Source organism: Aulostomus chinensis, chromosome 17, assembly GCF_037954235.1.
Source record: "Aulostomus chinensis isolate RoL2024-O1b breed Wild chromosome 17, RoL_Achi_v1.0, whole genome shotgun sequence".
Lineage (NCBI taxonomy): Eukaryota > Metazoa > Chordata > Actinopteri > Syngnathiformes > Aulostomidae > Aulostomus > Aulostomus chinensis.
Window position 1 is genome coordinate 11,333,939 of NC_141336.1, and position 24,090 is coordinate 11,358,028.

General features: G+C 41.4%; 1 protein-coding gene across 2 annotated transcripts; it reads right to left on the reverse strand.

Annotated features, from left to right (window-relative positions):
• Positions 1–2,685: 2,685 nt before the first annotated feature.
• Positions 2,686–20,954, reverse strand: tmem229b (transmembrane protein 229B). Of its 2 annotated transcripts, XR_015109858.1 has the most exons (3): positions 20,707–20,954; positions 6,986–9,672; positions 2,686–6,900 (listed from the first exon to the last, which is right to left on the reverse strand). XR_015109858.1 is itself a non-coding variant. In XM_086183250.1 (2 exons), exon 2 carries the CDS (start codon positions 9,625–9,627, stop codon positions 9,031–9,033), a length of 597 nt encoding a protein of 198 aa, XP_086039376.1. In that variant the 5' UTR covers positions 9,628–9,672; positions 20,707–20,954; the 3' UTR covers positions 2,687–9,030. The 2 variants fall into 2 exon arrangements, 1 of the variants encoding a protein (XP_086039376.1); XM_086183250.1 differs by having other exon boundaries at positions 2,687–9,672.
• Between the last annotated feature and the right edge of the window lie 3,136 nt (positions 20,955–24,090).

Here is a 24,090-nt window from a genome sequence, read left to right on the forward strand (position 1 = left end):
GGGCCGCTGAACATTTGTTCTTGGCAGGTACTCCATTGACCTCAGGCCGGCAATGCTGCACGGTCATGGAGGCGTATTCACCATCCGAGTGCTTGCAGCCAGTCGAACAAAAGGGTCCGTAACTGTAAAACTGTTCAGATCTGCACCAGCCCTCATCACAGAGTCCTGAAGTAACCACAAAGAGAGGCCATGAGAATAGGTTAAGTTATTTTATAGTTTTTTTTTTAAAGAAGTTGTATCTTGTGGCCACAGATCAATTAAATTGTGGGGTCAAGTTATGTCTTGTGACTACCAATTAACTTAATGGAGGAAACGAGTTGTGCACTCGGCTTCTAGATAATTGTTTTTCTCGCCGTGGCCGCTCAAGGGCTCTGTAGCTTGTAAGTCCTCTGACTCACAGGGTAACTACATCCATCAACACTTGGTCTGCCATTGGCTAACTCTGCGCGTGTATACCGTGTTGGAGACATTTCAAACAATTAGCCCTGAAATAAAATACATGTAAAGCAGCGTGGGAAAGCACTCGCGTTATGCAAAGCCGTGAAGAAGATAAGCCGTGACCGTTACGAAAACAGCAGGTTTTAGAGTAGCAGCTACAGCTGGCCACAGGTTCAAACTGGCAACATCCAGTATGCATAATCTGCAGCCTGTTGTGGCTTCTCGTAGGAGTGCTGCCAGATATGACGTGTAATTTCACTAACTGGCAGGTGAGGGTGTCCCAAACGGCTTTCATTCAAGATCAGTCGTCTCGTAGCTCTCTAAGCTCCAGGACAGAGTTTCTCATTTCACATGCCTTGAGACAGGAAATGGATAGTGAGTAGCTGTATTTGAAAGGTGACCTCAGGGAATACACCTGGGTTGAAGGACGGCTTGCTCTTCATGTTTGTAGACAATCCAGAAATCAGTCGTAATTCAAGTAAAGCAGAAAGAAGGACAATTTTATGGAAATATGTCTGGGCTGAATGACAACTTCAATGCACACTGTTCTGGGAAGGATTCTTCATACACTGCATCACAGCCTGGCACGTGTTCCTTTTCGACATTAAGACATAAAATACTCTTTATGTTTGAGTTTTTAAAAAAAAATGATTGAACTGTCTATATAAAATGATGCAAGATGCCACTAAAAAGCACATTCTGAGCATTTCCACATCCAGACCACAATTGATGGAGCTGGAAATTTGTACCTTAAATTTTCAGAGAAACTTTCCCCCCTTCAGCAGATAAACAGAAACAAATTGAAGAAAAATTGAATTATTGTATTATCCTGATGCTGTTAAATTTGATATTGAATGAATTTCATTCAAGTACATAAGGGCACAAACTCAATTCTTGATTGGACAGAAGTGGTTTGGGTGGGTTTCGTTTCTCAGTGGTAACTTAGCCAAAAGAGATCAAAATTTCCCAGAACACCATAAAGATATTGCAGCAAGGAGAGTGTACGATCAATGAGCCGTTCTTCATCTCCTGCACGTCCAGCCCTTAGCCCGCTGCCCAGCAACCTCATAGGGGAAAAATTGACTAAGAAGGTTTTCCAGCATAGTGAAAGGCCCATAGTCTGTCCAAACCTGTGAAGGCATGAATGTGTTTCGGCAAAGGCCCGATGCATTCGCTCATTGACACGTCAAACAAGTTTCCCCTCAGTTTAAAGTTCTTTCTTCACTGGCTCTAATTCAGTGGAAATGCAAATGTTAAGGCCTTGCCCTCGCCTCTAAATTTCTGCCTCACCCCAAACCGCTACTGACGCTCGACAAACGCACCATGACGCTATCGCTTGCCCCGCCGCTCTCCTACCTGACATTCAGCTGTCTAGAAACTCTATTCACAGAGCTGCTGAGGATATTCTACACTAATCCCTGAATTTCGATCTACCTCCACTTCCTGTTCAGCAAACTGACATGAAGAACAATGAAGTCACACACAAAAAAGGCCCAACGAAACTCAATCTGATCACACACGCACACACACGCACACTCTTAAATCTTAGACTTAAATCTGCATCAGGACACTTTGTCATCTACACAGATTACAGGTCCACATTTGAAGTGTTGAAGAGGAAGAAGAGTGATGAAGCCTCGTGTTGACAGCTCCAAATGAGGCAGGGCCACAGCAGGTACATGCCATTAGTGCAGCAGTGAAATGGACACACCCTCATCCAGGAAGATCGCCCCAGGGTCATAGTCAATTTGAAGCCTATTGAGGTGGTTGCCTGGACACGTATGGCCCAGATTAGCTGACACAAGGTGTGGCAAGAAGAGAGGGAGGCGACAAAACATTGTTGCTTTTAAAAACAGTATTTAAACACATTTTACGTTTCTTAAATGATGCAGAACATGGAAAGGCAGTCATCGTTGTATTAAATAAGATGTTTTTATGAAGCGAAATGAGGAATGTTTTCACAATTTCACAACAGCCAGGTTATATTTTAAGCCAATCTCAATGACTGAAGAGCTCACTCATAAAAGCAGCTTCATTGACAGGCAGGCGAACTGATGACTCAGGATCAACCTCCAGCTGTGAAAACAAGTCCGCTCTGGTGTGCCTGTGTGAAAAGGGGGCCATCGTGTGGCAAAATGTATGTATTGCAAGGGATTTGTATTGATCTCTTCTATGAGTCCCAAAGAAATGTCTGTTTAATCCAAAAATAAATTAACCTGAGTAAACCACATCTATCACTTCAAAGTGTGTGTGTGTGTGTGTGTGTGTGTGTGTGTGTGTGTGTGTGTGTGTGTGTGTGCCCATTTTGTAATATGCATTTTGTAATATAATCTGCACAAAGAAACAAGGCCCGAGAAGCTGCTTTGGTATTGATGCATTTATCTGATTTCTGAGGAATACAAGCATGATTACTCTAAATGTTTGTATGACAGAATCACCCGGTTGCAAACTAAAGTCAAATGCTGACAATAAATAATGTTAATTAACCCTTAGATGAACCTACAATGTTCCATAAATGTGTATAATAAAAAAAAGACCCTCTATAAAACTGTTTAGTGGATCATAAATAATATTGTTACTAAAAAAAATAACAAAGCATTACTTTGAGTTTATAGTCTTTACAGTATTTTGGGGGTTTATCATATTAATCTTGCGAATTGTAAGAGTTAATGTACTTAGCCACGAGGAAGCTAGGAATCCAATGCCAGGTGGTTGTGGAGGAATGATTACACTTTCCTAATAGACATCCATCCATCGTCCATCGTCATCTTCCGCTTATTCCTACACATTAAGGGTCGCGGGGGGGCTGGAGCCTATCCCAGCGTCAACGGGCGAGAGGCGGGGTTCACCCTGGACAGGTCACCAGTCCATCGCAGGGCCAACATGGAGAGACGAACAACCATTCGCACTCACATTCACACCTACGGTCAATTTAGAGAATCCAATCAGCCTCGTCCCCAAAATGCATGCTTTTGGATGGTGGGAAGAAGTCGGAGTACCCAGAGAGAACCCACACAGGCACAGGGAGAACATGTAGACTCCACACAGAAAGATTCCGTGCCCGAGCCGGGACTCGAACCCGGAACCTTCTTGCTGTGAGGCCACAGTGCTGACCACTGCACCACCGTGCAGCCTCCTAATGGACATATTCAAAAAAATTATTTTGCAAAGCAGCATTAAATTCAATGATCAATCCCTTTGAGGGGAACATGGTTGCTGTGGATGGATGTCAAAGTTCAGATGTGGTGTACAGTGTACATATAAATACCAGATAAAAGTAATAAGAGGAAAGACCCCATCATATTTCCATAGGAAATGCATAAATGTCACTTTGAAACATTTATGGAAAATTGTGGTAACAATAAAACAAACAATCAAAAGCAATATTTCAGTACACTCCCTGGAATATGAACCTTATTTTTCCTCACATTTTGGATCACTAATAAACTATGTATTTTGTCAGCAGGAAAAAAAACGACAATGATAAATAAAAACATGATCAAATAAATACACATAAATTGATAAATTATACACATACACTACCAGTCAAAAGTTTGGACGCACCTTCTCATTTCATGGTTTTTCTTTATTTTCATGATTATTCATATTTTAGTATCTCAGTAAATGCATCAAATCTATGAATGAACACATATGGAATTATGTTGTAAACAAAAAAGTGTGACATAATTGTGAATTGCTGCTCTGCTCACTCCTGGCGTTCTCTCAATGAGCTTCATGAGGTCGTCACCTGAAATAGTTTTCCAACAGTCTTGAGGGAGTTCCCAGAGATGCTGAGCACTTGTGGCCCTTTTGTCTTCACTCTGCTGTCCAACTCATCCCAAACCATCTGGATTGGGTTTAGGTCAGGTGACTGTGGAGGCCAGGTCAACCAGCACAGCACTCCATCACTCTCCTTCTTGGTCAGATAGTCCTCACACAGCCTGGAGGTGTGTTTGGGGGGGATGTAGCATGTTGCTGCTGCGGTAGCCATGCTAGTTCAGTTTGCCCTCAACTTTGAGTAAATCCCCAACAGTGTCCCCAGCAAAGCACCCCCACACCATCACACCTCCTCGTCCATGCTTCACGGTGGGAACCATGCATGTAGAGACCATCCGTTCACCTTTCCTGCGTCACACAAAGACACAGCTGGTGGAACCAAAGATCTCAAATGTGGACTCATCAGACCAGAGCCCAGATTTCCACTGGTCTGATGTCCATTCCTTGTGTTTCTTGGCCCAAACAAATCTCTTCTGCCTGTTGCTTTTCCTTATTCAACCTTAAAGGCCTGATTGGCTCAGTCTCCTCTGAACAGTTGATGTAGAGATGTGTCTCCTACTAGAACTCTGTGAGGCGTTTATCTGGGCTCTGATCTGAGGTGATTTCTGAGGCTGGTGACTCAGATGAACTCATCCTCAGCAGCAGAGGAGACTCTTGATCTTCCTTTCCTGGCGCGGTCCTCATGTGAGCCAGTTTAGTCGTAGTGCTTGATGGCTTTTGCGACTGAACTTGGGGACACATTTAAGGATTTTGCAATTTTCCAGACTGACTGACCTTCGGTTCTTAAAGTAATGATGGACTGTAGTTTCTCTTTACTTAGCTGATTGGTTCTTGCCATAATATGAATTCTAACAGCTGTCAAACAGGGCTGTCAGCTGTGTACCAACCTGACTTCTGCACAACACAACTGATGGTCCCAACCCCATTAAGAAGGCAAGAAATTCCACAAATGAACCCTGACAAGGCGAACCTGAGAAGTGAAAACCATTTCAGGTGACAACATCATGAAGCTCACTGAGAGAGGGCCAAGGGTTTGCAGCGCTGTTAGCAAAGCAAAGCGAGGCTACTTGAGGAATCAAAATATAAAACATATTTTGAGTTATTTAACTTTTTTCTTTGCTACATAATTCCATATATCTTGCTTCACATATTTGATGTCTTCAGTATGTATCTACGATGTAGAAAGTAGTAAAAAAAATAAAGAAAAAACACTGAATGAGAAGGTTTGTCCAAACCTTTGACTGGTAGTGTACATCATGAAAGTCAGTGATATTTAGTACAGTACTTTTAAAAAAAAAAAATCTGTACATTTTTGAAAATCCAACCGTAACATGACATGGACATTACTGAGTACAGTTTGAAGGTGAAAACATTTGTACATGCAGCCTCAAGATAAAAAATACCAGTTCATTTTAAACATACTTACATGCACATACATATACTGAGTGTGTCTGGAAAACACGCTCAGCTGATACTTCTTCACTCACATATTGCAGAGAACACATACTTTTGCATGTTCTTGGGATGTGTCCCATCAAAGCAGTAGAATTGGATTTAAGTCATTAGCTGCATATCTGGTTCTTATAATGTAGTTTGGACTTTTAAGATAAGCTGGATAATCGTTGCTGGGTCCAAAGCCCCTATTGCTTTTAAGCCTCTTGGATCATGTTGAATGAAGATTTTTATAAAGCTTCTTATAAAAATCTTAATGAGGCATAAACACAAAAAAGATACCCTCAACCCTCACAAGGACAATTTCTCTTGTGTTTGTGTATCATCTAAGCATCTTCAGTTGCAGTTGCCAAATAATCCACTGGAGGGCAGCATCTTATCAGTGTTTGCTACTGTTGTTCACCGTCTGGACTCTAGACTGCATGGCACTGCAGCTACAATGATGAAGGTCACTGCGTTAAACATGGATTAAGATCTCTCTCACTTTTTTTTGCAGTTTTACAATGAAGGAAAGCTGTATGAAGAACAAAAATGGTCCTCGACTATGAAGACATCTTTTTAGTGGTCATATTTCAAATTTTATGTATTCTGGCACCTTGGAATTATGAAGCAGAACTTGTCTAACCTGTTTTATTCAAGCAGCAGATGCACTGACTGACATCATTACTGTCAGCTCCTTTATGCATGTACGTAATCCTTTGTCCAGTGCTTGTGAGAAGAATCACCCGTGATGCTTTCTGCATGTTTCACCTGAATATTAGCACGAGAGGCGTGAAGTTCAGACCATTCACTGTCAAACCTCCTATTGGCTCCGTTTACATTATGATGGTCAACTGTGAGCGCTTTCCCTTTTGAGTAAAACCAAAAGTCACTGTATACAACCTCTTTTTCATTTCACTTCGACTATGTCTGAATGTAAATCAACTATTTCTGTCACTTTAAACCCAGATTTTTGCTATTTTTCAACCAGCGCAGTTTGCCTGTGTTTTTAGGTTCAAATGATAAATTAAGACCGAAGTTAGTGGAACTGGTCCACTACTGATCGCTTTGACTTGACCGCCAAGTAGAAAATGGCAGGAATCTTTTGTTCTTGTTATTAACAACCACATCAAAGTCCGTCCAGCGGGAGTGTCATTGTTAAGGAGATGGTTCAGATTTATTGGAGTGGGGTCATCAATAGTACTGATCTTAGATCCAGTAGATTTGAGTCAGTGCATCTTCCGTGCAGAAAAGCTGAGAGAAACAACAGAAAAAGAACATGCATGAAAATCAACCAAAAATAATTCTATATCTGTGTCTAAATCTATGTACGCTTTACCTTTTCTTTTGGTTCAACATTTTTCAACAGGAAAACCTCCTTCGTATTCCTGCTCTGGACTTCTTTGCAAGGAAAACACTGAACCAAAATCTGATGGAGAATAATAATAACCTGATCTCTGGCTAAGGCAACCCCACCTTAATAAATCATAACTATCCCTTGCACATGGGCTGGTACAGTTATTTCTTCTTATTGTCTGACATCATCATCATTGAAAGGTGTTGGGAGAGCATTTTGACATGTTTGGCAGAGGAAGTCTCACCAGAAGTGGAGTATTTAGTCGCCTGTGACAGAGGAGATGCTACAAATAATTTAATTCCAAAGTCACAGATGTATATCTGGATGTGGTCCTTGAGTGTGATTGTCGTCCAGATTTATTTGAGCCAGAGTAACTAGACCAGGGAGAAGGACGAGAAACAGACGGCGAAGCTGCGGAGGAAACGGAGCTCAGGAAACTGGTGATGCTGTGGGTTCTGTGTTCTGATGTCCTCGGAGGAGGAGGAGCACTGGTGTTGTAATGATGAAAACTCAACACCACCCAAATCTTTGTAGGGCACCTTTCAATGATGGCGTCAGACAGGAAATAAACACAATTCAGTAAACGGACACTGATAGATGATTGCCCTGGACTGCAGGTATTTCACAGGTGCTACACATAGCACTGGAACCATTCAAATCATTTTGACACAAATAGGAAAATAAGAGCCAGGTTGAAAAACACAGAAATTATCTCTCAATTTATGTTTGGGATTTTATCATTAACAACCAAAACTTGTTTCGATTCTATCTGACCGGGCATGAGATTTTCATTTTGGAGCCATGGCTAACAAAATGTTCCAAAGGTAAACTGACAAAAGTGGCTGATGGTTTCGAATTAATGAGGTTTTAGTAAAAGCATGAAAAGGCTTCCTGAAAACAAAGGGGAAAAAGCAGAAACTACAAGTTGGTTTGGCGCATGATGCTAATGCTCATGACTCATTATCATTACCATCAGCAGAAGGGTGTCCATGCTATTACGTCCTCACTATTATGGCAAACAGACTGAGGTTATGTAGTACCTTTCAATGATTCACTTTAGCCTAAGCGCAAACGCATCCAGCCCCTCACCGATGGCGGCAGAGCTGCCATGCAAAGACTATAATCAGCCCACCGGGAGCAGTTTGGGAACCTTCGCCTTGCTCAAGGACACTTAAACATGCTGTCAGGAGAAGCAAAAGGGGAATCAACCGTGCTAGCTGGTCAACATGTACGCAACTGACATCCCCCGGATGTGTAGAGAACCAAAAAAACGGCTGCTAAGTGAACTACTTATATCATATTGGAAGACGACTTTCTTCATGCATTTTTTTCCAGGCATTGTTGGTGTTCATTTACTGCAGAACATTCTTCATGGAATAAGCTGACACATGGCGCACTGCTTTGCTTCAGGGGCGAGAATATGTTCTTCAGTTGCCTTTTGAGGCTCCATTACTACAGTACTTTGAATAATACTAAAGGACAATGTGTACAGTTTAAAAAGAACAAAGCGACTGCAGCTACTTATATATGTTTTCTATGCAGCAAGCATCTCAAACAGACAGATTTGCCCTTGAAAACAAAAGATACTGTGTTCTTGAGTCTGGCCCTTCACAGAAACACTAATCTTTTCAGCTGCAGTTTTTTTTTTTTTTAGTTTGTTTTTCATCCCAAAGTCTTTGCATTTGATGGGACAAGCAAGATTGAAAGTGTAATCCTGGTTGGTCAAAGGTCCCTTGATGTCACAAGACCCTGATCTCCTTTAGGTCAACCGCACATGGAAACACAGCAGCATGGAGATACTGTGCTGCTCTTGAAAGTAAAGCACACAGTTTGTGATTGGGGAACTTCAAGCCCCAGCTTTGAAAATTTTCTGGTTGTTCTGATACTTTGAACACCTCTGCAGGCCAGCCCAGCCTACATAGCTGTTTGTCTATCTTTCCCCGTTCAGATAATTGGGAGAACTGTTCATGAAAAGTGGCTGAGGAGGTTAGAACAGCTGTAGCAGGGCTGGTTTCAGATTGTGTTCTTCATTCCCCTTTAAGGTAGCCGTTAGCATCATTTCCCACCCCTCTATTCCTCTCTCTCCTTCTACCAGCCCCCAAAGTTCCTCCTGACCCTCCTCCACCACCAGCATCCAACCGATGGTTTGACCAACCGTCCTCTGGCCCTTCGTGGAAGCGCAGGCGAAGAGTTTTACGAATGACCAAACGCTCCACAATGAAGGAGGCACAAAACCAGGGCACAGCGTACTCAGCCGTGATCAGTCCCATGAAGTTATATCGGAACTCAGAGTAATCCCAGGGGCAAGCGTTGAACTGGCGCAACAGCAGCCCCGTGCCAAACTCCCACAGGTACGTCCACAGTGTGTAGATGATGCAGCGCAGAAGCACTGGACAGCGGCCGCGGAGTTTCAGGTACATGCGCTCTACTATGAGGATGCAAGTGCCGTAGATAAAAAGTGCCCACACGCTGGTCACGCCAGGGAATTTCCAGTTGCAGTTGACCACAAACTCCCAGGCGGCGGTGAACATGACTTCACAGAAGTAGCCATGGATGGCATAGAGGTACCAGCGTGACAGCGCAGTCAGAGGCACAGGAGCCTCTGGGGTTGCCATGGTCACCATCGTTCCTCTGTTCTTATTTTATGTTTGTGCAAATGAGATGCAGATCTAAAGGGAAAGAAGAGAAACACAAGGTGTAAGAAGGTGATATGAAGGCAAAGAGTACAATAAATCAATTCAACCCAACTTTATTGGACTGGTAATGGCACCCAGCCAAGTTCAGCTGAGGACACGGCAATAAAATACTCGCTTGACATCAGAAAGATGAATTTAGAGACTGCAGGGCTACACTGCACTTAACTGGCTGGCCTCTGCTGATGCTATTTACTGACTTGACTGAGGGACTTCCTTATGTAAGGTATAGCTTTATCATCTGACTGCCTACATCATGTGCTCTTTTTCAAAATCCCACAGCTTGACGCACAGAGGCTTTGGTGTCAGGTGTCAGGAGGCCCACGCGAGCTTGGATCCTTCCACTACTCTATTTATCCCACCGCAGGTCCAGTAAAAAAATAGTGAAGGCAGACCACATCATGTGGAGGAGTTCAAAGATCAGGTAATTGAGAAGGCCAGTGTATCTCCTACTACACAATGCTTTCAGAGGAAACGGTGTCAGAACTGCAACCATTATACAATGGATCATAACCGCTCTGTAAGATACAAGCACAGAGAGGTGCAAGCAGTACAAAAGCTTGTTTGAAGAACAAAAGCTTATTTTTTGGGCTCTTTTTGTCTTCAAAGGCTGGCTGGGGCCCAGACTGGGCCCACGAGGATTAGCACATTCTCCCAAACAAGGACTGAAGGTTTCATGTGAGGGATTGAGGCACAGCGACAGACCGACTGACCTCCCTAAACCCCTTATACCATCTTTCCACCGCCTCGCAGGGGAACTCTTCATCCATCAAAGAACGGCTAGGTCAAGTGATATTTTTTAAAAGATTCTGAGCGTTATACTGTGACCTGCCTGGAGCGTTTCATTCACTTACTCTATCAGGATATCAAGAGGAGCTCAGCAAAGTGCACTACATCAACTTTCCCCTGTGTTGTTTATGCTGACAACCATGTAAGCTATGCATGAAGTTGTAAAGAAATATTTCAAGCCTGCTGGAGTCCAGAAGTAACTGGATCTGCCCACCACTGAAGCTTACTGGTTAATAAACTGTGACTTGCTCGTGACCTCCCAGCCATGGTTGCCAGGTGCCTAGCAGAGGTGCTAACTGATATTGACAGTAACATTGGTTGCTACTTGCCTAGAATAGCTGCCTCAAATGGTCCCTCACCAGTGGACAAGTCACAAATGGGAAGAATTCATTCATAGCGAGCTTTTTATCAACAATGCATAGATTTACTGTAAACGGCAAAGGAAACACGTGAGTATTAATTCAATATCTTAATATTAAGATTTTAAAATATCTTTACATATCTACAACAAGCACTTTTTCTGGGTGTATATGATGTCAAGTAGCTGAGCATTATACTGATATTTAAGTGTATTTTGAAAGGGGCTATTTCAAATAAACACAAGGAACTCTGTCAGGTTGTTGTTACGCAGGTGGCTCAAATACAAAATATATCTGAAAGCTGAGTACATTATTTGATATGGCAGCGTTGGAGATTGAGAAGTTTAGAATTATTTTCCTACAATAACAACTCCTTGGTGGGGCAGTGGTTAGCACTGTCGCCTCACAGCAAGAAGGTTCTAGGTTTGAATCTGACAGCCAGCTGAGGCTTGTTCGATGTGGAGTTCGCATGCTCCCCCGTGTTTCTCTGGGTGCTCAAGCCTCCGCCTACGAACCGGTTTCGTGAATTGGAATCTCCAAAATGACCACAGGTGCAGATATTGTCTTTCCACTCAATGCGCTCTACAATAGTACCTCATTCACCGATCAGTTCAGCAGTGAGGCCCAACAAACACTGGATTTTACAGCTTATGTTTGAGTCCTGTCTGGCGAGCTTCGATTTTCACTACTTGAAACCCAGATATTGTTTTCCTACCCACCTTGTTTTATGCCTGGACCTTACCAGATCTTGACTGTAGCATTGACACAACATGAAACAGTATTTCCTGCTGTGATTTCAATATCATTATGCACATTTCTAAAAACTGACAACTTATCTTTGGCTCAGAGAAATACAGATCGTACATCCCTGTGGTTTTACAGAAACATACGCCAACATTTCTTCTGGTTGCCACAATAGAACTCTCAGGAAATGACTACAGGAGGTGCAATGAGTACTCAACATGAAATTGAATTGGAGATTTTGTGATAGGATGGTAGCATCTTGAAGCCCCAGCCCTACAGGACCACCACCACCACTGACATGGTCTTTGTGTGTGCATATCTATTGACTTGTTGCTCCAGCATGACACGGTTCACACACTGGGTGCTATGTGATTCAGCTGCTGCTGTTGTTGCTGCAGCTGTTGCAGGTTTATCGCCCACCAACCCACCAGCCCTCTCATCAGCATCGATCGGTCAGGCTCCTGCCAGCTCTCACTGCGGCGCCCCACTCAACCACTGCACTCTATTGAACCCTGCGATGGGATATCACTGTGTGATGGTGATCAGAATGGCAGATGTGACACAAGTGCGTGACTTCCCGATGACCACGGGGAGACCCGATGCAGCTGTCAGAGCTGGGAGGGAAGACTCAGAGAGGGCTTTTCAGATTTCAGTGAAAGAGAAAAGGAGAGAGTGAGGTGGAGGATGGGAGTGGAAAGTTTTCATGATACTGTATGTTGTAAACAAGGCTCGACACTCCTCAGACAGGAGGTAACGTAGACAAGATATGGGAGGTAACCAAGGTTGAATGAAAAACACAAAGAGGTGCCTTTACTGCGCTCAGAGCCTGCTGACAGCTGTGAACTTTGACACCCTGATTAAATCAGAAACCGAACACGTTGACCTCACATCACAATATAATCCCTGCTCATGTAGCTCTGTGGATCTGTCTGTGGCACTGATCCCAGGTCTATGTAGACTTTTGGAAGGTCACTTTGGGAGGCTGTGGAGTCGCGTATAGAAAACCAGCAGTATCCCATGTAGCTCAGCGCCATCAGACAACTGAGAGGGAAACAATATCTGAAGCACACCCTGTTGTCCTTTAACCCACTACTCAGGATACTGATGATTCTTTCATAATTCAGTTGGTCAAGAAGCGGAAAACTGGTGATAAAGCAGTAAGAGAAAGGTACATGAGAGTTGGAGGGAGGGAGGGAGGGTGTGTGTGTGTGTGTGTGTGTAGGGGGTTTTAGACAGATGAGGGTGGTGCAATAAAGGAGAATTATCTGAGGCTGTCACAAAATGAACTGGATTCTGATCAATCGCAAAGACAGGTCAATTATCACTGACCCAGCAAAGCGGCTCTCCCTGCAAACATAATCACATGACTCCACCAGGAGCACTAGTGTTACAACTAACGGCAGCACTTTTTGAATGTCCTGTACACTCAAGGCCACTCCAAAAGATTTCTGTTCATTGTGCGCATGGCTGCCCGGTAAATCTCTGCATTTTGCATACAAGGTTGCGGCGACATTCACAAGCTGCACATGCTTCAATTTTTAATTGGTTGGAGCATTTAAGTCAGCTCAGTCAAAGCAAATCCAAGACTATATTTGTCTCGTTTTAGTTGATGAAAATTGACCTTGATATGTTTGTCTTGAACCTTGATGTGTTTCTTCAGGCATGTTGCGGCCCGAATTATATTCAGATTTAATCTTTTCACTTAAATGCATACGTGCTACTCATGCTATTTCTTTTTTTTTTAAGTCTTGCTTAAGTCGACAAAATTTTAAAAAGGGAAGGGCAATATACTTAATCTGGTTTTCATTGACTAAATTTAAAGTTAGAGTGTAGCACTTTTCCCCCATCTACCTGTGAAAGTTACTACAAACGACGGTCGCCTACTCTAAAAGAAATGTTGGACAAAAGCTTTTGTCATCAATTTAGTCACAGTAACGATAATAATAATGATTTAACAGCACGTTGAGGTCACTGATGACGCTGAGCTGTAGCCTCCATTGTTACCGATATAGCTGGAAATGGGGTGGATACATTTTTCATGAGGATCACTCGTACTCTGCAAAATGATCGATTTCACGATCTAGAGTTGAAACGTTTGATGTGATAACATTATGAAAGACTATAAAGACCTTCAGCATTAAACTGAAGTTAGCAGTAAGGATGGACTGGTTTGGTTTGTACTATAGTGTAGAGTCAGTGGAGATGAGCCATAGGTGACGTGAGTGTGTGAGCTACTAACCATCTAATATATATAATATTTTACATTAAAAAAAATTGCAGTACACATGCATATTAAACCTTCCAGCTCACGACAACATCCCAAATTAGCAGAAGGCTAACTGGTAGTAGCCAACACAGCCAGTCTATACCTCTGGTGCACACTCCTCCACAGCAGGAATGATGCCAAATATGCCACAAACTGTGAAATGAAGAGAGATCGACCTGCTGAAGATGACTTTAATGAGCTTTGTGTTAACATGTTTGGCAAGGGCTTGAATATAGGGGACAGTTAGTTACATGTTTAAGTGCTGCACTGCAATTTCAACCCTAAAACCTATGTGTAGGGTTTTAAATAAATCAAACTATTTTCAACTGTTGTATGTTTGGCATTTGTGCTACCAGGAAATCTCAATAATTCTAAACATATTTAGTGGTTTCAGTCGTGGGACAAAAACAGCTGTATTAGCTTGTCTGAGAAATTGTCACCTTCATTGTGAAGAAGGGCAGACATATTTATGACTTTCCCCTGGCCGGATTCTCTCAACTACCGCAGGGTTTCAAACCAGCACACGTCTCCCTCCAGCCTCCTGAGCCAAAGAGTCCCCCCTGAGGCACATAAAGTATCTGGGTATCTGACAGAGCTGGAGAGCCACCATGAGGGCTGAGACTAAAAGCCTGGACTCAGCGTAGCCAGCAGAGGCTCATATAACTTTATAGTAGGTATCCTCTCCGTATCCGCAAGGTGAAAGCCTGAGCACAACAATAGGAGCAAGTAGGGGAGGAGGAGGGTGTCATGTAAACAGAGAGGCGGAAGCTGCACTCTGAAGAGTTCATATTGTAAACACATTATTGATTTGGAAGAGATATTACCTGAGGTGATGTGAGAATCGTAACTCTTGCTCTACTGTAGAAGACGCATATCTACAAAAATAAAAAATAAAAAAAAAAATTGGATGATAGCCAGAAGAAACTGCAGAACTTTGGCAAGGCAAAAGCACTCGAAATGAGACTGCGTGCAATAAATCAATATATTAATAAATTATTTATGACTCATCTACTCAGATTTGGTTATTACATTATTTAGAGGAATTTTATAATTTTCCACTTGCATTACAATCGAGTGATATGGGGGTTTATTTGACGTTAAGAATTCACTGATAGCAACCTTTCAAATCTGGTTTTTCCCTCTTTTATAAAACGGTACATTAAATATTGTAGAGTTTTGAAACTACTGATCAGACAAAACAAAACATCTGAACATGTAACATTCATATGAATAATGATTTATGTGTAAGCAGGGAATAAACAGAAAATTGCAAAAAACATTAAATTATTTTACAAAAATGATCAGAGAAAAGATTCATCGCCTCCTTGTACATTATATATGACAATGGAGAACTGATGAATCCCGTATGAGCCATTACTCCAGTACAATGAAAGCATTCTGGAGTGACGTAATCAAAGCATGGATATGGAAAGATGGGATGTCGGTTATATAGGGACTGAAAATCAAAATTTAGATATAAATATAATAAAGCTATGTCGTGTTAGCATGCAAAGTTCACTTCCGGTCAAAAGACAGTCTTCATATATATGCAACATTTGGAAAGTCTATTACTAGAAATACTGCATTTCACATTTTTTTGATGGAAATTTTGCGAACGTCCTCAATTTTGTGTAAACTTTTTTTTTTTTTAAGCCTCACTTATTTAGTTTGTGCCTTGTGATTTGTGTGAATGGGATTTATTTGAAACAGAAATTTAAAAAATTAATTTGGATTCATACGATTGTCCCCCCCCCCCCCCCCCAAAAAAATAAAGACTTCTTGGTGCCTTTATTTGATTTAGAACTGTGGCTGATTTTACACTGTAATAATGGCATGTGAGGACAAAAACTGGTATTACACAAATGACTGATGAGCATAAAAGCCATTGTGACCGATTTATGGACTCAAGAGAGCCCTTGTGCAGCAAAGTAATATCCCAACACTGTTCTCACAGTAAACTGTCACGAGTTAATACTCTTAGCACAAGCTGTGACAGGTGCTGAAAGTATGAGGAAATTGAAACAGGTGGAGGAGAGACACGACACCAAAAGCTTTTCCTGATCAAGCAACTCCTCATTTTTGCAAAAGAGCCGTGAATGGAAATGTGTTTCTTTTTGTTGTTCATTTTCGAAAAATGCGTTCAAAGTTCGTATCGCCAAAATATCGACTTTGGTCTTGTCTACTGTAGTCTGCGGAGGAGGTTTTTTTTTTGGACAGCAACAAGAATGGATACTAACACAGAAATGCCCATTGAGCTTCGTAGGACTGTCCCACATTGCCGCCCATTATGAAACAAACTGGAGAAACCTTGTTTATTTCTAACCAATGAAAATGTTTTGCCACCGTCAGACTAATACAGTTCATCGAGTGGGCTATCCCACTACATCTTTTTTGCTGGAAGGACTGTGTTTACCAGAACTCTGCTGCTGCTCACTGGAGCGCCGTCCAAAATCCTCTGTGAACGTGTGCCAGTCAAGCACAAGTCCTTAACCTCTCATGTATCTGTGAAACTCCTCATTCAAATATTTTAACTTTTCTTTATTTCCAGTCGGAAATGTGCATCGAGTGATTATGCTCAATTAAAAAAAAAAAATCTAAATCTTACGGTGGATTTCAGGGGGAATGTATGAAACAGCATCAGGTCAACTTCCTCACTTATTTGTCCCTGCACCTTTATGGTCCGGCTCTTGTCCCTGGATTGCTCATGATTATATTCCGCTCAAGTGGATGGCGAAAAACGTTCCAATTTAGCCTCTGACCCAGAGCTTGTAGGCCAATAGGCTGCCCTGTTAGCCTGCTAGCTGGCAGGTGGGGCTTCCAGACATCCATAAGGGAACGCAGGGAGAATGTTCTGTATATTATGGACACAAGACAAAACCATCTGAAACCAGGCGTAAAGTTTTTGAATTGAGTTTATTTTTTAATTTCCATTTGTTTCCAACTACGTACAAGAACAAAACCTCGGAGGCTGTTCTGACCGATGAGTCTCAGTTAAAAGTTGAAATCCTATTTTATTTCATTTAACTTCATTTTCTTGACAAACAAAGTTAACTGCTTGGCTAGGCCATGACTGAATTTAATACATAATCTCACATTTAGTGGGTTGTGAACGTACTTGATGATAAATTACGTTTATGTAATGTTAAGTTAGCTAAGTTGATGTTATATTAGCTAACGTAAACTTGAGACTGTTTCATTGGTATTAATGACGTCAGTCTCCCACTCTGCATCACAACGTCGTCACTCTCTATTGTTTCTTAATGTTTTGATTGAGAGAAAGCAGAGATTACATGTAGTGCTTTCAATTTGAAAAGTAAAAGCTCTCTGGTTCTGGATTAAACTCATCCAGGCCAATAAGTGGAGATAAATATGAGAGTTGGTATCAGGAACGAAAAAGGAGGATTAGTATATTGCCAATTCTTGTGTAAGCATAAAATTTTCTGCTGACAGTGACTATCACACTTTAACCTTCACGTCACACCGGCTGGTGATGGCACAGTGTGACATCTGTTCCCTCTTCGGTTGCTACACTGGTGTAACAGTGTCTTTGGGACCAGCACCACACTGTGCTGCAGTCTACTTGGGTTTTTAATCTTTCTTTTGAGTAATTTAAGCTGCAGGCAGGAAGTCTTCTTCTGTGGTACCTGTTTGTTCTACGTCCGTCTGTCCCTTAATCACAGAATTACCTTTTTAAAAACACACTGACCTTCACAGTTCAAACTCATCTTGTCTCACCACCCCCCCAACCCCCTTACCCCTTCACACTCATTACAGCTCTTGAGCTCTTTAGTTTAGTTTAATGAAAGAACCTAAGACATGGCAGCTAAGCCCTCTGTCCTGAATAGCATGTGGGTCATGCCCTGTAGATCAGGAATCTTGGAGAAGCTACAGAGAAAGCTAGAGATTTACTGACATGGTCATCATGGTGCCATGGAGGGTAATGCCTCTAATGGAGGGATGCATGGGTAGAGTAATCCGTTATCAGACAAAGAAGCTTTATAATCAATCATTTGTTATGCATAATTGATGCTAGTTGCTCTAAGAAGGATTTAGGGCCAAAGATCTTTGACAATCAGGCGTGGATGTTCCGAAGAGATGTCCCCTGATTTCAATGTGAAATATTTAGTATGTTTGTTGTTGCGGACCTTTGCTTGATTAAACAAACCCAACTACTGCTGTTATGCAGCCCCAGCCTCTTAACGAACATGGCTTTCTGGTGTTCTGGTGAGCTCTCTGGTGCTAAAATGAGTCCTACAACCCAGAAATAAGTTAGCATTTTTTTTAACGTCCCATTTCCTCAACTCATAGTCAATGGGGTTTTAGAAGATTTCTCAAAGACATTTTGTTCTACAACATTGAATATGTTAGTAGACACTACAGATTTTTTTTTTTTAATATATCATATTGGTCTAAGTGCCAATATTGTTATTGGCACAGCTTATCAAGATTAGTTTCTACGTTTATAATGAAACCACACTGAGCAATGGGTTTTCCAGATGTTTTGGGATTAAAGAAAACTGTTACTCTTTCAAATTCAACTTATTTATGAGTGTTTTTCAGTATGAAAAATGTTAATATTATTTAAACTTTTGCATAGAAAATAATGGCTTCAGCAAATTCTGCCCAAAAAGTTGGAAAATATCAGCATATTAGCTATTGACAAAAATGAGATATTCATTTCTAGTAAATACAACACACTGAAGAGTGGTTGTTAACAAACTTCTGGCAATGTTGAAGGTGTGTATCCATGGCATAACTCCTTCACAGCGTAATGTTAGTTTTCCACTTTGAGAACTGCATCAACACTTCAAAAAAATCATAAAAGTACTGTTCATTTATGAAGCTCTTGCTGAGCAAACTTAATTCTGTTTACCACAGAGCTTATTTTCTGTAAACATTCACAATCTAATGTGAAGTTCCACTGGCTTTTGTTGAGGGGAGCTCATGGTGATGCCAACTTCCTGGTTAGCCTACAGGAACACATCATCTCTGCAGTACTCCATGGTTTTGAATGAGCTATTCCACAACTCCAGCTGTCCCATTTACACAGACAGTGTTTGCACATTCTGTCCCATCATTCTGTCTCCGTGCACATTTATATATAATCCGTTGCTTAACAGTAACGCTATACTCATCGATTGGAACGGGCTGCGTAAAATGGATGTGTGTCAACTCGAAGTAAAACGAGAGGAGCACTCACAACTTTTAAACTGCCTGTTCAAATCGGTGATACCTGACGTCCGTTCAAACTCGCTGTCTGTATAAAACTGCACAAAAATACCTGTGTAAATGTTGCAGCTGAACCAGCGGGGCAGTTCACGCGTTTACACATCACAACAAATTGCGAAATACCAAATACCATACAACGTCACACGCTGGGGGCCACCAACGCCAAAGTTGTTTGGGCCTGTATAAACGAGCCAAGCATCATTATGGCAGGTTATTTTTACAGCCTTCTTACAGAATCTCTGTGTAACAGTGGAAAATTTGATTCCCCCCCCCCCAGAAACAAATTAAACATTCACTTTTATAATGTGATGTTTTATAGAAAGTAACACAAACATCATTAAAAAAAAAAAAAAGATATTTGACACGGGATGATTTTTGCTTTGTATTTCAAAAAAAGAGAAAAACAAGGATGAGCGATGTACCCGTTCCATTTTTAGCATTTACATACACAATATTCTGCATAATTATCTACGGACATACGGTGTATATGCCAATAGTGACACATTTCTGATTATCGTTAGCCTTTGAATGCTGATCTAATTCATTCGTCAAGCCCTTTCTTTAATTTGTTATTTGAAGCCACCTGTTCCCCTTTGGTGTTACTTTGGAGACTTTTTTTTGTGCTACAGGTCTTCACATACACATACTCACACACTCTCTCTCACACACACACACACACGCACGAAGTGGCTGTCCTTTCTATCAGAAAATTGCACACATTTATTTTCTGGCTACATAAATGATTCTGTTCAAATGTGATGAATAATGACCAACAGTTATTCCATTTCTACAGGGGTTATTTTAAAGGCTGGAGATATAAATAGGTCAAAAATATCAATACGGCCTCAAACTGCAGGGGAATATAGGCTAGTGAGGCAGCAACAGGGATAATCTCACCCCAGTGATGGTGAACTGCAGGCCTTATATGGAATAAATCAATGAGGGATTTAGGAAACCTGATATAGGTGCATTTCCTGTGTTAATTGTGCTATCTAGGTGAAACCATGACATGACTACATAGTCTCTGCAGATACACTCCACGAGTTGTAATCATAATCATGCTAGATGACCACAGTCATCATATTTTGTCCCTGGAAACTGGGTGCCAGTGCGCATGCGTGACTGCTGGGACTCCGCTGCAGCATCACACCTCCTTCACACTGAGCTGCGTTTAAATGCTCTTCAGAAAAACGATTATACAAAACAAAACAGCACACCAAAAATCGACTTTTACATCCCTCACACACCATCACTGACACACACGAGACACAATTAGACACACAGGCTTCTGTCATAGTGAGAGTCGTATCCATATTTTAACAGGTGTAACAGATGAACTCCTCATTAAAACATGCAAGTGGAGGATGTTTGCCTCGTTATTTAAGTAATACAAACAAATTCCCTTGTTGAAATCCCACTGCGTGTGTGAAATACAGCTGTCAACTCACAAGCAAACTCTCGTGATGCGGTGCTATTCTCACATTAAAGTTAGTAAATTGGTGCGTAAAGATGCACCTATTCCCTGAAACGCCTCGTAAACACTTGTGTTGTCATGTCGCGTCCAACACACTAACATGTTAGTTGTCGGCCCCGGCAGGCAAATATGAATCATCCACATCCTACCTTAAATCTCTACGGTCACAAGTCGGCGGATCAAACGCAGCAGCCGGTGGACTGGTTCACGTTGTAGCGGTCTGGAACTCGTCTGTCCCCGGCGTCTCCGCCACTACGTCTCGGTTCTCCGGTGGAAATTGACACATTCTACTTCACTGCAGCGGCAGCACATGCTCAGACGGACTCACGCACATCTTGCATCTTTTGTTAACCATTTATGTGCCACAGTTTCTTGTGACTGGACTGAAGCTCCACCGACGATCCGCAAACTAGCAAAGAGGCGTGGCCACCGGCATGTAGCTTTTATGAGCACTAAATCCATAATAATAGCATACATTAAAAAGATTGTTTAAAAATAGTATATGTGACCTTTGAATATGATAACAAAAATATAAATGCTAATGTCATGTTAAGTCTAGCATGTGTGCAGGCTACATTTGACTGGGCTACATTTAATATTACTATGGTTAGAATTATAACTGCAATACCATTTTTTACCCCAAGAGGCAAAAGTGAGTACCCGTATAGTCTGAGCCCAATGGAAGGGGTTACACTAAAGAAACCTTTGAATAAAAATAGATAAATAATTCAATATTATGACAGGCCCGGGTGAAAGTGTGGCTCTGGGCCATAGTTGTCCTGCCATAATGTTCAATTCTGCCAGATTTTATAAACAGACAAATAAAATATTATTGTTTTTATCAACAACCATAACAACACACACAAAAGATATTTTATCAACTGTAATTTATTTATTTATACACACACTTGATGCAGGATGTCTGTATCGCATGAGTGCTACAAGAAAAAAATTGAAGATGCAGTAGAGACCAAGGTACAACATTTTTAATAACACAATATGTGTTTGCTTTTGGCCCACAGCCCAACACTTAGTTGGAGGGAAAAAGCTTGGGCATCCCTGGTGTATGCACTTCTCAAGGCAATTTTTTTGTAGCAAAGAGCATTTATATAATTTTAATCATTTTTGTGTTTATTTTATGTATGATTCCTTTCATATAAGGTTTCTGACATATTAGAAAATGTAATTTTGTTTGCAACATGAGATGCGAGAGATGTAACTAACAACATTGAACTGCTAATTAGTCCCTTTAGGGTACAACAAAACATAATAGTCTGTTTCCTAGACCCATCTTTAGTTTTCTATCTCTTGGCTAAGCTAAGCTAAACTGCTGATTGCTCAACTTTTATATTTATATTAAAAAAAACTAAAATAATAGACAGGTGCTCTTCATCTTCACAGATTAACTAAAACAGAATAGACAAATTTACCATCACACCTTGCAGAGAGATGATCCTGATATTAATTTGTTAACACAAATACATTTAATCCTCAGAAAATTGCACAAAAGTTGGGTCACGGTTGTGCACAAATTCAAAACACCAATTGTTTCTCTCTACTTCATTTGTTTGTTCGTTTGTTTTTTAGAAAGACCCAAGGGTGGTGTTTGACAGGCATGTACCTGCAGACTGAACTTCCCTGTCTCGAGGGGGAAGCCCTTGCAACAATATCTTGAAACTACATTATTTCTAATGACCAGCAGAGGACAATTTCTGTGGCTGCTAAAAGAATTCTTTCTGTTTAGACTTTAATGAGAAAATGTTGCTACTCTCACTTGCTTTACCACATCAGTTAACATTTCCTTAATGGTTTGAAAGGCTACTTTCACATCCCCACGTTTCGTCACTAATTGAGGGTCGAAGGCCTGTAGCTGACATAATCAAACACAAACAAATGCTTAGGGAAGGACTTAAAGCTTAAGTGTATTTTTGCATTTTAATTTTTCTGCAAATATTGTCATAGTTGTGGGTGGCATGGCTCAGGGGTAGAGTGGCCGTCTAGCAACCAAAGTGTCGCTGGTTCAATCCTCGACCCCTGTGACCATGTCGACGTGTCCTTGAGCAAGATACTGAACCCATAATTGCTCCTGATTTGTAGGTTGGCGGCCTTGCATGGCAGCCTCCACCATCAGTGTGTGAATGGGTGAATGAGATGACACTGTAAAGCGCTTTGAGTGCTGCTAAGGTAGAAAAGCGCTATATAAAATTGAGTCCATTTACCATAGTTCGTGTTTTTAAGAGTGCAAGATGCAATCGCAAAAAACTGCAGTAACAGTCTCCACTTCGATGTTTTAGTCTGGGTGGCACGGTGGTGCAGTGGTTCGCACTGTCGCCTCACAGCAAGAAGGTTCGGGGTTTGAGCCCCGGCTCGAGCACAGGATCTTTCTGTGTGGAGTCTGCATGTTCTCTCTGTGCCTGTGTGGGTTCTCTCCTGGTACTCCAGCTTCCTCCCACAGTCCAAAGACATCAAGAGAGGACGAGGCTGATTGATACTCTAAATTGTGGTGTAGGTGTGGCTGTGAGAGCGAACTTTTGTCTGTCTGTATGTGATGGCCCTGCGATGGACTGGCGACCTGTCCAGGGTGAACCCTTCCTCTCGCCCAAAAGCTGCTGGAATAGGCTCCAGGCCCCCCATGACCCTTAACAGGATAAGTGGTAGAAAATGGATGGATGGATGGATGTTTTAGTCTGCTACGCAGTATTATCGCATGAGTTTATGGCCTAGTAACAAGATAAATTACCCATTTCCACAAGATAACAAGCCTTTTTTGTGACGGCATTACATTAAAATTGTAAATAAATTGGTTGGGACTTTCTTAGCTTCTACTGAATACAACAATACTTTATGGAGCTATTTTGCGTACACAGATGGATTTAATGTTCTTAAATTGCAAAGTTATGAGAAATTTTTTTTTACACATCCTTGGCCGAGTCCGTGCTGTCTAAGATATACACCAAATTTATCTTTAAAGTAAAAGAGGGAAAAACCGTCAGGTTTTACTATGACACGTTCTTAGTTGCTGTATTTGGACAAAGTTCCCGGATAAAGCACAAGGGTCAACATCTGTGCTCTTGTCACATGTACAGGGTCTAGACAACATAATGAAAACCTCCTAAAAACAATGTAGAGCTGCAATGGTTTCTTTTCCACTTTTACCACTCTACACTGGTGATAAAATAAGCCCATAATTGCACCATGATGGATTTCTATTAACAGTACAACTGCAATCAAGTGTACAACAGCAAAATGCACGTGCACTGTAAAACACCTGATGACAAAGTGTATGATCACATTATACAGGATGTAACTGGAATATCGACATACTTGACATGATACATTATTTCCAGCTCTAAGTGGCCTTCCAGAGGGAGAGGTCCCTGTCAACAAGACTGCAGTGTAATAATGTTATTTGTATGCTCAGGCCATCACAGGGACAAGATATGTTTTCAATTGGACATTAACAGCAGATACTAAAATATCCGCCTCATAAAGATGAGAAGGGCACTCACTCAAAATCATTACGTTAGCAGTCA

What these genes read in the sequence shown, in the direction of transcription:
- tmem229b (XM_086183250.1), bottom strand. Translation starts at nt 9,627, where the DNA reads ATGGTGACCATGGCAACCCCAGAGGCTCCTGTGCCTCTGACTGCGCTG.